The sequence below is a fragment of the Ruditapes philippinarum genome, unplaced genomic scaffold, assembly GCF_026571515.1.
Source record: "Ruditapes philippinarum isolate M1 unplaced genomic scaffold, ASM2657151v2 ctg2334_1_1_1_1, whole genome shotgun sequence".
Classification (NCBI taxonomy): Eukaryota; Metazoa; Mollusca; class Bivalvia; order Venerida; family Veneridae; genus Ruditapes; species Ruditapes philippinarum.
Genome location: NW_026853015.1, coordinates 1780 through 17373, shown reverse-complemented (window position 1 = coordinate 17373; position 15594 = coordinate 1780). Strand labels below are relative to the sequence as shown.

Below are 15594 nucleotides of genomic sequence, written 5' to 3'. Positions count from 1 at the left end.
CCATTGTGTGACCTTGACCTTGGCCGCAGGGACCTAAATTTCGCACGCGACATTCCGACTTACAATAGTAAACATTTGTGCCAAGTTATATTGAAATCCTTGTATGCATGTAGAAGTTTTGCTCCGGACAAGCGTTTTTCTATGACCTCTAAGTGTGACCTTGACCTTTGACCTAGAGGTCTGGTTCATGCGCGCGACACGGTTTCTCATAGTGGTGAAACTTTGTATGAGGTTTCATTAGAATCCCTTTGTATTTGTAGGTTATATGCCCTGGACAAAATCTCTAATTTTATCATCTTTAGTGACTTTAACAATCATCTTAAGTAACCTTGACCTTGCATATATTAACCTTAATTACATGTTTCACACCAGTAGTCATGATAATGACCATTTGTGTTCCAATGCCTCAGTTAATTATGACTAAATTGTCCCAATACACATATTTAATTTTTTTCTGAACTTTGATCCCTATGTGTGGCCTTGACCGAGGCTGCAGCGACCTAATTTTGCACGCCACGTCTCACAATAGTGAACATTTGTGCCAAGTTATATTAAAATCCCTCTCTGCATGTAGAAGATTTGCTCCGAACAAGTGTTTTTCTATGACCTCTAGGTGTGACCTTGACATAGAGGCCTGTTTCATGTGAACGACACGTTTTCTTATAGTGGTTAACATTTGTATGAAGTTTCATTAAAATATCTCCATGGGTGTAGGAGACAAAACTGGACGCCGCCCGGCCAGCCGCCTGCCCGCCCGGGCGGAAACTTAATACGACCTGGGCGTATAAAAAGGATATAAGCAACTCTAATTACTTCTATCGTTGAATGACCTATAGTCACTTGCAATCATTTTTTATTTGCAATAAGATGTCATAATCAAGTAAAATCAACAAAGCGTAATATTGGAATTCTATAATCCAATTTATGTGCAAATGCCAAAACGTGACCCTCAGAAATTCTTTAAATTTAAATTACATTTCTGATTGACTACTGTAAAGGCACGAAGACAGCAGAAATGTTAAAAAAGTGATATTATCAGCTAAAGACTTAGTAATGTATAAATATAGAGGTAGGTCTACATTCCAAGATAGATCTTAAGAAACTATTAGACAATTAGAATTAGCGCCAAAGAAACTACTGGAAGCATCAACAAGACAGGGGAAAGATTTAAGCCTGGGACATTGAGAGCCAGATTTGAGACTTTAAAATTTGCACTTAACTGCACTTAACGTTATTCTCACAAATAAAGAATACTTTTTGATGTTTAAACGCCGTCTTAATATCTGGGATTCCGAGTCTTTAAATGAAACTTTAAAAGTCGTTTAACTCCCTCCGCTTTGAAGAGTTTTTAGACATGCTAGAATTACTATCAACTGCATTGAAACTAAAAGGCATAGGTTCAAACCCAAGAAGAGTCAACTTTTGTTTTTCCCTTTTTTATTTTGATATTTTAGGTATGTCTCAGATCCGTCGTGGAAATAAAAACCATATGGACACATCTGCGGATGTTTCAAATTTCAAAATTGTACCAGTTCATGTTGAATGTTGAAATCTGCTTAAGCCGGTGCTAGGGGCGTGTACGGTAATTTGCACTTGACAGTACCGTCCATGAACAGGCTCAATCAAACCGAGCCTGCAACATTTTCAATTTAACAGTGTTGGGCTTTCTTTGGGGATTCTGTTTTCTCTATTTAAATGTTAATAATATAATAGATATTGGCATTTATTGGCTAAAATACCTAATTCAATAACAAATACGGTATAGATATTTTGATAGTGTAATAAAATCAAAACTACATGGAAAAGGTATGTAATATTTGACAAGATTAACCAATTTACTTTAAAGAAAATTTAGGCAAACTTTGAAAAAAAGCCCCTCATGATAACCGCCGTATGAACACATCTGGATGTTTCGAAATTAATTTTAAACATTGTCATGTTTAAAAGTTTAGTTCTGCTTCAGATGGTGCTAGAGACTGTGGACGGTTACATGCATTTTCCAGTACCGTCCATGACCAGGCCTAATCAGACCGAGTCTCCAACATTTTCATTTTTCTATTTTGGCATTCTTTAGAGATTTTGTTTTTCTCTATTTTGAAATGATTTAGATACCTTGATCACAGCTAGGTCCTTTCCAACCAGGATCGCATAGCCCAATATCACATTCTCCGGTAGTACTGTTGCAATTTGTATTATTTAGACAATGACAAGTGGATGAGCAGTTAAAACCAAATGAGTTGTGATCGCAGGCTAAGACAAAGAAAATATTAAAATGCATTATATAGAGCAGAAATCAATACAAAACTCGTATGGAAGAATTTTGTGATACATGTATAATAAAATATCATGTATGTTTATTCCGATTGTGGAAAAGTGGATTGTCTGTTTTATTAGTAAATATTTTAAAATTTAGCGACATTTCGATTTATTTAAATTTTGTTTGTCAGTATTATGCGCAAATTTTGAAATGTTAAAACGACGGTAGATTTATGTTATTTTTGATCGCAGGCTAAGAAACAGAAAAACATTAAAATGCATAACATAGAACATTCATACATATAAGTAGTCCTGGTGAGAAAAAGAAGGAACAAAAGACCAAAAACGAAACTATAAAGAAACGATGTTAAGGTACTTTGAGGTTAAATGAAATTTTATTGTATGAGCCTGAGGTATAAAAAGCATATATAAATAATAAATAGCTTGTTATATTACTACTATGACATCATTCCATTGTTATGATCGTACTGTATTTTTAATACAGTACAGGTAAAATTCAAATAATAATGTGAAAGTCCATCATACACTTTAATATAAGACAGGCCTGTAGTGAAAGAACCTTGTATGACCACAGGACTTTGGAATTTTATCCAAATAAGATGTTAATAAAGTGAAACCTCTTAAACGAGGAATGCAACACCTTTCCTCCCCTATTTCGTTTTTCACAGACTTTTATGAATTATAAGAACAAAATTGTTTATAAACTAGTAAGTTTGCGTGATACATACAATGTACATACAGTTAGCTGACATTCATAAACGATTTGCCTAATTTTATGTAAGTAATGTGTAAGTTAATTAAACTTTTCAGATACATGTAATCACGGGCACTTAGGGTTATGTGCGTGCCTCCCCTTCTTGATCCGCATTTGTATACAGCATGTCTATTAATGTCTATTCATACGTCAAAATATTTTTTTCATTTTTACGACCTGGTGACATGCCTTGAACATAAAACATAGAACATAGTTTTCGCTATTTTGACAACCCCAAAATATCAAAATTTCAAAAAGACGACAACGTTAGCTCTCCTTTGATGTGAGACGACTAGAATGGGTTTCGGCACTGTTTTGCGCTTTCATTTTATGCCGAGAACGGTACATAATTCTATAACGAAAATAGCACGTGCATTTTTTCCACAGAATCATCCAATCCTGGAGAATTTCATCCAGCCAGTTTGATAACCACGTGAATACCGTGAAATAATATAGAAACATAAGTCCAGTAAAAATTATAAATATGATATTCAAACACTAAATGTAAAAGTAGGAACGTATAAAGAAATGATAATGTTTGACAAACATCAGAGGTTTATCACATATTTGAACATTTATTTCAATAAATTTGGTAAAATCCTCAATGTAAATTGATATTGATGCGTGTAAGGGTAACATTTTGTGTAACTAGTATAATTTGTGGACATCATTGTGTTCATGTATATAATTGGTCAAATTAAAAACAAGAAAATTTCATGCTACGGACATCTGGCCATTCAAGAGGCTACCTATGGGGTATTTTCAAGCTAGAAAAATAATTTATCCATTTCTAGTAACAAAATACAATATTGTTCTAATTCTATCCATAACTAAGAACATATAGACTATTCAAACAAGAGTTCAAATCTGAACAATGTCATCTTAAAAATATCTTAAAACGGATATCAACATTAGCTCAACAATATACTTCCGTTACGTTACGTTACACAAATGAAACATTACACCATAGAATATGCACACAGTGTCATAGTAAAGAATTGAAAATGATAACAGCGAGACACCACTATTTGGCAATTTCTGTTATATTCATAAATTTCAGACTTTCTTTTTAATTACTAACATACATGCACATATAATATATATACATGTATATTTTTATTTTCATCATGTGCTTCACACGTTTAGCTTACAATATGTCATAGCATGTTGTCACATATGCCGAATTTATTTCATTAAGGTGAATTATAGGTCAACGGGACGGGTGTTAATTGATTCATTTTATTTTGTAATAATTTGTTCATATTGTATTTTGTAACACATGTCTTAAAATAATCAAATTATCTGTACATTAATTCGGTTCAATGGGTGAATGTATGCAAATCCAAATGCATCAAATTGTGCAGTTTTAGATGCTAGGTATCTAAAATATGTAAGGAATTACTGATAAGATCTTTAATATAATAGTTGTAAATGATAAAGATGCCTAACGAAAGAGTTATGAACATAATGTTATAACAATATGAAACATAAAACGGTTTATATAAATGGTCGATATGTCAGTTGATATGCGCATACATGTACAATGCTCAGTAAATACGTTTTGATTTGTACTTCATGTAAAAAAGTATATTAATCTCTGATATTGATAACATTAGATAAACGTCGTATCACCTTTTTGTATACATAAGTGATGCGTCTTTCATACCATTTCAATTTCTGTCATAAGAAAACCCGGACGAATCAAACGAAGAGCATCGTACGTAGAATATATAAAATACATTGTGTGTATAACAATGACAGGTTCTTGATACGTGTTGAAAAAGTTCTGATTTATAATAAAAGTGCAAAGTACACGGAAACATTATGTCTAAAAGTCTATTACAATTTTTAATAAAAGAAAACAAAAAACAAAAACGATACAACATATCAAAATGCCAGATTAATAGGTAACTATTAGTAAGTATTCAAAATAATGTTAATGTCAGAAGGGTATTGATATTAAGGAAATTAAAGTAAGCAACCAATAAACTTATTTCATATGTTATCAATTACATTAAACATCTGTACAGCAACAACCTTTGTAGATAAATATTGTGGTTGTTGCTGACAGGTGTTGCGCTAAAGAGTTAAATCTATTGTTAAGTTTAACTTTGGTAATACCAAACGTTGCAGAAAAGATAAAAGTTCTATACAAAATGCAGCAAAAAAAGCACACCTTATTTAGTTTAGTTTTATAGCTTACTTTTATCACAGCTCGAAGTTTGCCATCCCGGATCACAAAAACCAAGATGACATTCACCAGTAACAGGATTGCAATTTGTGTCATTTATACAATGGCAAACTGACGAACAATTTTGACCGAATGAACGATGACCGCACTCTTAAATAGATATGAAGCATAGCCAATTGTAAGGGTCAGGGATTAACACTTGTAGTTTGATAGTATTAATAATGTTTTTTATATAACTGCTCAAAAGAAAATGGACTCAATCAAATAAAATTCACATGTCTTAAATAAATTGATAAAATATACGACAATTTTACATTCGACATGTACTCATAACATTTTGTTTCAGTTAGCTAATCAACATCCTTTTCATTCTATTTGCCGAACAGGTACTTAAATTAATACTAGTCTTTACATTCCTGACCAGGCATGACATCGATGTGCCATGTCCGTACATAAATTATTTTGAAAAAGATTGTTTCCATTAGTGTTACATAATAAATTTTACAATATAAAGGTCTTTCAGCGAGATCATCGGTTTACCTTTGGCATAAACTATTCATGTGTGTATCTTGTAAGATTGAGTGGGACTACGGATTACCAGCAAGCTTGTCAGAGATTTAACATGTAATTATTACATATCCCTGTCGGAATTCAAAGCATGTCAGAATCAAGTATCATTTCCTGGACATATTTATGGTGGCATCGAAATATCCAAAATAAAAAGAATTATACCTTTGCTACACGTGGGTAATAGCCATCCGGGATCACACAATTCTTTCTCACAATGCCCACTAGAATGGTCACAAGCTGTCTTGTTGATACAATGACACGTGCTCTTACAATCATCTCCAAAATTGTGAAGTTGACATGCTGGTTTGTAGATAAATAAAAAAAGAAGTAATTATAAAAATGAACTCCTTGATCTGATATCAATAATTGTCGTCCATTTCAAACTTGTTCATCTTTTGTCATTTAAAATTCTAGTTCAAACCTAAAAAATAGGTTTGCTTGGTACAAATATACGAATACTCGATTAGTTTTAAGTTGTACGACAATATATTTATGAACATAAATAGATATCTGAACGACAACGAATTGATAACAACTTAATTTGTGAGAAATCTTACGTTTTTGTGAAGAAACTTAAAAAAACAAACACTTTTGCCGTTTTCGGCTTTCTTTAGGGATTCTCATACAAATAATAGACTGTACAACTGTCTTATTTTATGTAATAAGGACAGTTTACCAAGACTTTATATTGTTTCCAGTTAACATTACATTGTATAAAATGTCTGAAATTTTCAATCTATCCATTGTTTACCTTTACGAACTAGAAAACAAGTTCAATGGAATTTTGAATATATATCTGTTTTTAAATGTTTTATTTTTATTATCCTTTGAGATGACTGCGATAGTGCTGTGCGATCCAAAACTTTTATAACCGCCTTTAAAGTTAATCGAGGTTAAACGTTTGCTTTTTTATTTTGGTTCGATTTGGCTACGGGTCTGATGTCTTAAACGCATTATATACAATATTTTCTTATTAGTTTATTATGTTTGATTTATGTAGTGTTTAATAGTGATCATCAGACATTAAGATAAACCATTAAGAGCGTGTCAGCACTCTACGTTCATGGAATGCAGTGTACAGCTGACCATTCCTCGCAGCCATTTTAGGCGTGCGTACAACCTCGTTTGTATATAAAACATATATAATTTCACATGTATATATAACTCATACTTTGGCTACATGTCGGTAGAAGCCATCCAGGTTCACATTTTCCCGAGAAACATGTTCCAATAACATTGTCACATGAGGCACCATTAAAACAGTTGCATGTGTTTTTACATCCATCACCAAATGTACGAACATCACAAACTAAAATTTACATGTTAGAAATTTGAATGTATATTATGAAACATCTTTTTTTACCGGATTGTAATACATGTACAATCTGTAGTTGGGAAAATAATAAAAGAAAGACAAATTCGATACAAAAAACGTTTCTGTTCGATCACATAGGTCTTTTTCATGATTTTATACATATAATTATTATATAAGATAAAAATAGCATTAGAGTTTAACAAACCGTTTATCAAAAGCAATAATTTGCTAATAATATACTAATATAAAAACTATGAAAATGGGCGACTGGTATTTTTGACAAATAACAATCCAATACGACGAACCGTGCCCTTATCTTCATTGATAGGAAACTGTCCCACTTATCTCAAGAGATGGTAAGATATATTTGAAATCCAAGATCGTTGGTTCGACATTCTGCCGAGGTGAAAATATCACCGTGAAAATTGTTGTCGGATATTAAGATAAATGTTCATTTTGTTTTCTGAGCACTAATTGTGAAAATAAAGTATGTATATATATTTTAATTGTACATGTTTTAGGGTAGACCCTGTAATCTCTTAATGTCTTTTAAAAGTATCCTTTCACAGTTTTATGTCAGTGTTTGATTCACCTTCTAAAAATATCTGCTTAATCAATTGAATGTTTTAAACTTGTATTTAACAGATCCTTTTAATGCAATTGTTCAATATTAAGTTTTAATCTTCTAAATTTGAAGCTAGTGAGATTGAATAAACCAGGATTGAAGTCTTGTAGTAGAGGTCAGAATGACGTGAATGGAGATAACTATGTCGCATCTAATGTCAAGGAGTTTTGAGAGCTACCCGTACGGTATTTTATCGCCCCGAAGAGCAGATGCTTCTTAAAACGATATATGGTATAAAGACGTTAGTATTTAAAGAGACAAAGTAGATATGTTAACACTAATAATATGAGAACGAGTTTTTGGCTTGGTTATCGTGATACTGATCTTGGTAAATATAGAATATGTATAAAAATACTCTCACAAAGAGGGGCATTGACTACAAAAAAGAAAGTCGTACATAACAAAAAAGTTAAAAGAGCCTGAAAAGGAAATTCATCAAACTGAAGAAAAATCACAATGTGCAAATGACAAAATGAACATTAATTCTCTTGGGCACTTCATGTCTAATTAATATGCTTTTGCAATGATTGGTTATATGAGAGGCGATTGCTTAGTAGAATTCGGTAAAATTCGGAATGAAATTGCACCAGTTGTTTTTTAATAGTCCGGACAAGTCTTGTGACTGACTGACAGACAGACAAACAGATGGAGAAGTAATCACTTTATATCGTGGCTACTTTGTAGCATGTAGCAGCAACTGTGTAGCAGCAGGGCAACGGACAGACAGACGCAAAAGAAATGATACCTATATGTTGCCGCTATTCCAAAATCAAGGGGCAAATAGAAATATATGTTACGTTTTTTATAAACACAATGCATCAAACCAAAAAAATAGATAAATACAGAATCCCTAAAGAAAGCCCAACACGGCAAAATTGAAAATGTTGCAGGCTCGGTTTGATTGAGCCTGTTCATGGACGGTACTGGAAAGTGCAAGTTACCGTCCACGCCCCCTAGCACAGGCTTAAGCAGAATTCAACATTTAAACATGACATAGTAAAATTTTGAATTTAGAAACATCCGCAGATGTGTTCATACGGCAGTTATCATGGAACCTTCAATGTGACACTTCCGTGCCATTCCATGAAAAGCGGCGTATGGCCCCCAAGTAATAAAAAGCGTGTGCCCTAAACGAGAAAACAATGGGCGGAACTAAATAAAATGGAATTTTGAAAGGGGATCTGAGGTTATGAAGCCTGCATATCACATATAAGACGTCAAAAGACAAATTTAAAAAGCAGGCAACATATCCTAAGGGTGATTCAACATTATTCAAGTAGGAATATTGGAACCACCCAACTAGAAAATGCCGAAAAGTTAAAACTAAAAATACCACAAGCACAACAATAATGTCGTGCTGAACGATCTTCAAGGATCGAAAATATAACATCATTGATTAAATGTACGGGGAGACTTTTTACAGCCGCCACACGGCACAAATAACACGGATGTGATCATAAAAATAGATAAATACAGAATCCCTAAAGAAAGCCCAACACGGAAAAATTGAAAATGTTGCCAAAACTGTTTTGGCTGAATTTGAAACTGATGTCTTATAATGGAAGATAAAACAATTGAATAATATTGTACAGGTGCCTTTGTACCAATATGCCCCATGCAATCAACTGTATATTCAATTGTAGAGGGACATAAACAGGAAAAGCAGATTTTTTTTTCTCGATATTGTATAGAAAATTCATTTCTAATCATTTAAAACAAATCATGAAACAGGAAATTGTAAGAAAAATTATGTATGATAGCGATCTAAAAACCTTGAACGTTACACAACAAATTGTTAACACTGACAAATAACTAGTGTATGGCGTCTGAAATACATCATGCTGTAGGTTAACAAACACATTGATTTCGAAGAAAGTGGGGTAAGGCAGGCATTAGGACCCCTTGGTGGAGTGGAGTGTCAGTCACTTTATTTAGAACCTCCAGAAATATATATTAGCAATATATGGAGCTAAGAGTACATAAATTCTGTTACAAAAAGGAATCATTTGTTCGTAGATGAAGATAAGTATGGAACAAAAATGATAAAATGAAAATATATGTAAACGATTTTTGAGGATAACATTGTTATATAGTTTCATCATAAGTATCATTTTTCTTACAGTCGTAGGCCACTATTTGACATTTTTTTCTAGTTGGGTGTTACTCCTTCTTCCGTATGGTATAATAACATTAAGGATATGTTGCCTGCTTTTAAAATTTTGCTAATGAAAGCTTGTTTGATATGCAGGCTTCATACCCTCTTACGATCAATCAAAATTCCATTTATTTAGTTCCATTTATTGTTTTCTCGTTCATTCAGGGTTTACGCATATGTTTACTTGGGGACTATACGACGTTTTCATGGAATGACACTAACATGTCGTATTGATATGCGATTACCGTCATATCATAATTTGCACGTGGTTCTACAGATTTATATAGAATGTTGACATCTGCCTTTGGCGTAGCTTGGAAACATGGACAGTAGCTTGCAATTATCACTTTCTTCCATGAAAAGGTTTTAATCAAACCGAATCAAACTTAAACTGCAACATTTTAAAATTGCATTTTTTGGCGTTCTTTGTGAATTCTGTTTTCTATGTTTAAAAAGTATTTTCAATTCAGTAAATTTTAATGATTAGCAAGTTTTATCATTGTAATAAAGAATACCTTACGATGTACTGGTCATTTTTTTCTGATGGATTTGTGTATTGATTTAAATATATATATATAGATATAAATAAATACAAGGTTAGCTTTTAAAAAAGCTAGTAGCGACTCGCTTCGTAATTTCTTTCCAGGGGTGTGTCTAAATGTAAAAATGACAGTTCTGTTAGCTGAAGAGACTTCAGCGAACATCAAAATAAAAGTGACATATAAAGTTATGGAAGCCAGTTCTCTCAGTTTAACAAAGAGGAATATGAGTATATATGAAGATGCACGTTAACAGATAGAATAGAGTCCCTATGTCTATGCACATTTACTACATGTATATGGCCTGTTGACCTTGACCAGAAAAAAAATAGATAAGTAGAATTCATAAAGATGTCTCTTTATACGAAGTAAAGTTGAAATATGTTATTTAGTATTGGAATGAGTGACAGACACAAGTCCTAAAGTAAACACAAGTTGTCAATCAATTCAGCCAGAAAAGTCGGGATTCTATTAAAAAAAATGGGATCCTGGAAATTGACCAGTTCAAGAATATAGTTTTCAGAAAAGCCGGGATCGTATTAAAATATAAAGAGATCCCAGGAATTGGCCAGTTCAAGAATATTGTTTTCAGAAAAGCTGGGATCTTATTAAAACATATAGGGATCCCGGGATTTGACCAATTCAAGAATATAGTCTTTGATTTTTCTAATTAATTAGGCATATAATTATAATTATTGTGATTTTGTTAATAAATAACTCTTAATATATCTATATCCTAAGTTAAATTCATTAACGTTCATTACATACAATAAAAAACTTAACGTTTAATGGCCTTTCATTACGACAATGATCAACACAAATATAGTTTATTAGTTTTTTCCTCTATATCTTATACGATCGCGGATCCCGGGCGTCCCGGATCCCGGCCAGTAAATACATACACTAAATACCGGAAAGAAATGACCGGAAAAAAGGAAAAAGAAAAAAATGCACAGAACCAGATGTCGTTAATGTTAATTAACCAAACGAAAACTTATTACAGAGAAAACAGGACTGGTGAAATCCCTAAATCAAAAGTCAGTGTAAATATTATTTATTGAAAAGAATCCATGAAAACAAACATTTTAATCATCATTATATCTTTGCGCTCAAAGCAATACTTGCTGCTTTTTTAAAAATGGCGTGAAAATTGAAGGTTTTTTGACGCTATGTAAGATCAAAATTGATTGGCTAAATAATTTTGTATCCTAGCCCTGATAGATAAATTTTGTAGAAAGCTGGAAGCCAAGCTTCGATTACATTTTTGGAAGGATTCGGAGTTTTAGGTTGTTTCTCAGTAAAATCCTAACGTAATACCGGCTCGCCGTGACGAGCCGACAAAATACATTTAATGAGATATGATGACAGAGAAGTACGAATGAGATCTACATATTATATATTACCAACCTGTATCACAAGCTTCTCCTTGCCACCCAGTCAAACATTCATCTGTCTGGCATTTACCTATGACATTGTTACATGCTTTCTTGTCCAAGCAATGGCAATGATGTGAGCAGTTATTTCCAAAATAACCATTTTCACATTCTATAAAGTTGAGAAAAAAGCAAAGCCTATACAATAATAATGATATTATTAGCATAAGGTTTTCACGGTTAGATAAACAAATGTATTCGTAATTGTATGTTGCGAGGTGATTTTCTAAATATATGTACAATTTTATTGTATTACAACAATGCAAGAAAGATCAATATTTATTTCCATTCTAACATGCAAAAAAAGTATTGATGAAAACATGCTGTACTACAGTGAGCGAAGAGGGTAATCGTCCTCACATCATTTTGTTTAATGATGCCTTTTTTACGTTATATGGGCAGCAGGCATTTGTTTTTTTGTGCTGTGCTTATAACGTGTAATAATGCACTTGACAGTTTTTATGTATTTGATAGGGGAATAGCACTGTATGAAATCGTTCCTGGATGATTTGGAATATTTCCCCTTTCAGAAATAATTTGGATTTATAGCATAAGATTGATTTCAGATAAAATGGATTTGGAGCTTGACGAGGTGATAAAATATTGGAAATTAACACATGTATAGCTGTTATTTTTCAAATATTCTACTTACACGGAACATTTCAATGTTTAAAGAATATAAGATACTTAAGGGTTTTTATTAAGTTGGAATCATGAAAACAAATTTTACGTGTAGTGACGCATAATAAACATGCGCATAAACTTGCCAATTAGTCATTACTATGTTTGATCCTTCAGGTATTTCATGATTATATAATTGAAACAATTCAAGTGTTTTAAGTGAAATGTTTTGTTCAGTAACGAATTTGAAGTACGCGTTTTTATAAAAACCGTGAAAATAATTAGGGCACTGGATTGGTTCATATCAAATAGAGACACAGGCAAAATTTTCATTTCTTCTTTGTGAAATTTATTTCATTCATAATTCTATAAATGTCCTCAAAATAAATACACAGGTCACAGGAACAAATCTTTTCTCCTTATAATGAATAAAACTTGACACACGTGGGTCAGATAAGAGAATCAAGATTTGATAAAAGTTGTCACAGTGAACAATGGAAATGTTAAAAGAACATGTTAAATGAACGACATAGACTTGTTTCAATCATACAATATCCACAATATCTGTTATTGTTACCTCCAGGGTTTGTTCAAGTCACATGACTTGTTTTAAAACTACTCCGTTATTCTGTTGGCGTCTGAATTTCGTTCAACATATATAGAGATACTTACGCTCTAAATCCAAATTATAAAGAATTTATTCAGAAATTCATGCGAGGACTTTACACAATGTCAATTTTGATATTTTGCTTTTAGAAGAATATCGTCTTAACATTTCAAAGCAAACCAGTTAATTGAAAATATTGGTGTATGAAGATAAACTGACAACTGTAGTGTTCCGTTATGATAGTTGTGTCATATACTATTTGATGAAAACAGGTGAAAACTGATTTTTACAGAGAGTCGTTAGTTATTCTGACCTCTTCGGTTCACTTCCATTGAATCAGTCCGGTGCAAAAAATCCAAATCAGTTTAACAACGGGAACTAATCGAAGTCAACCCTGATCGATTACACCGTGCATAATGTGCATCGTGTTAGAATTCTTTATATTGGGTAATACATTTTCGGCGTACAAAAGCGCACATAAAATGTCAAAACATTTTTATTCGCAATAATTGCAATGAGTTTAGACATGTGGTCAAGTCAATTTCACAAACATTGTCACATATCACAATTTATTAAATGTTTTATACGTTTCACCGAAAACTCGCTTTTTAACATGTCTTTAACTTTTTTAGCAATACCTTTAAATGTATGGTTACAAATTTAAGATTCTAGTCTATATATGCATAGCATATCATTAGGACTTTCAAAGTTAAAATTCTAAGCTGCATAAAATTTGAAGTATAGTATACAGGAGCACGTTACACACGAACAACTCAAAACATCATGACGACGTAAAGAAACAATTCATTTAATGATTTGCATTTCAGCCAACAACTTAAATCCAATTAAGCCTAGATTAGAAATTCCTCAAAAATATTTTATATAAAATCAAAAATTGTCGAGCTTTAATCATAGAAAACGAGAATAAAAATCACCAAGGCAAAGGTAACGTTCACAGGAGTTCCAGACATTTTTACAAATCTGCGAGTTGTGAATTTATTTTGAGTTACATGCAAAAATATAGAGAAATATATAATCCTTAAAGAAATAGCAAAACGGCAAAATTGAAAATATTGATAAGTCATTGTACATATTAATGTTCAAAAAATGTCAGCGGAAGGCCTTTAATAAACTATTAAATGACAAAAGCCATGGAAACTTCTCACCACATCAATTTTCAGCTGAAAATCTGCACCGATTCAAAACCGCGGTTCAAATGTTAAAACAAAATGCTTTTTTTTAATTAAACCGTTGTAACCGGGGAAAGAAAAAAATCATACTCTTTGCAATGCTTTCACTCTTTAGAAATCGGTTTTGAAATAAGAAAGCTAGCTTGGAATACATGATGGAGATGAATATAAACGCACGTTTGAAAAAATAATTATCTGCTGATCCCTTGCAAAGCATCCTGATAAATATGCTGAATATTTAAGTTAAATGTTTGATTCCACGAGTATTATTCTAATCAAATATTTACCTTTTTCGTATAACTTGAACTCACACAGCGTCAAGATGTTATGATTCAGCTCTACTTTGAAAATTTGTACAATAAGAGGACCGATATAAGTGATAAATTGCCTCATATTGGACATAGTTGGAATTGTGTATACGAGCATCATTTGTGATGAGCTCAAATCTATAGACGAATTGCTGGCCAAAACAATTGCATTTTCCAATTGTTCATCGTAGCCTAAAATAGAATAAATATCTGGAAAAAAGTGATTCCTTGGAAGCTCTGAACACTGCAAAATTGCATGAAAATTGTAGACTCGGTTTGATTGAGTCTGTACATGAGGGATAATGAAAAAGCGCAACAAAATTTTCGCCTCTAAAGACACGCATTTTAATAGTTAAAAAAATTTAAAATAAAAATTTGTGTATTTAGTACATCGCAAAAGAGTTTTGCCCGAATTATTTGGGTTTAAAAGCTACATTGCCCTAAAAAAGAAACATATATTAGTCTTTATTGATTTTGTCTACTAACCTTACCATTTTTAGTCCATAGTTTTGTAATTAATTTTTATCCACGGATGATGATCCTAACCCATTGGACTCCATATAGAGGTTTTTTTTTCAGTCACGGAAAAAATTTTTACTCCCTTTCGAGGATGAACCAAAATTACAAATCTGAGTACCCTTTTTAAAAAGCGGGGAGGGACTTTTAAAATAAATTTTTATAACCACATGCTTCCATAATTCTTTGTCATTTTCAACGATGTTTGGTTTCTTTGCTTTAAAATCATAGTATGATAATACCCTAAAGTATAATTCAGGTTTTACACTAAAAAAGTTTAAAATTACAATCTAGACTTTTCACATTGAGTTTTCTTAAAAGACACACACAATGTTAACAGAATTAGCAATTGTCAGTTATGTGCCAAAGTAATAACAAATGTTCTATGTTGAAAAAATAAGTCAACAAGTTAGACGTTATATTGTATGGCTTTTGACATAATACTTAGCAGCTTTATATTGGTTTTTTGAACGGTAAATCAAATTGGAAGTGA

General features: G+C 32.3%; 1 protein-coding gene across 1 annotated transcript in view; it reads right to left on the bottom strand.

Annotated features, from left to right (window-relative positions):
- Window positions 1-14777, bottom strand: part of LOC132731730 (multiple epidermal growth factor-like domains protein 6) — a gene marked incomplete at its 5' end in the record, with an annotated part of 44058 nt that extends 29281 nt beyond the window's left edge. Inside the window, 5 exons of the mRNA XM_060717959.1 lie at window positions 5235-5372; window positions 5955-6092; window positions 6964-7101; window positions 11834-11971; window positions 14565-14777. Of these exons, the coding sequence (XP_060573942.1) occupies window positions 5235-5372; window positions 5955-6092; window positions 6964-7101; window positions 11834-11971; window positions 14565-14777 (765 nt within the window). The remainder of the gene's footprint in view (window positions 1-5234; window positions 5373-5954; window positions 6093-6963; window positions 7102-11833; window positions 11972-14564) is intronic.
- Window positions 14778-15594: the final 817 nt, after the last annotated feature.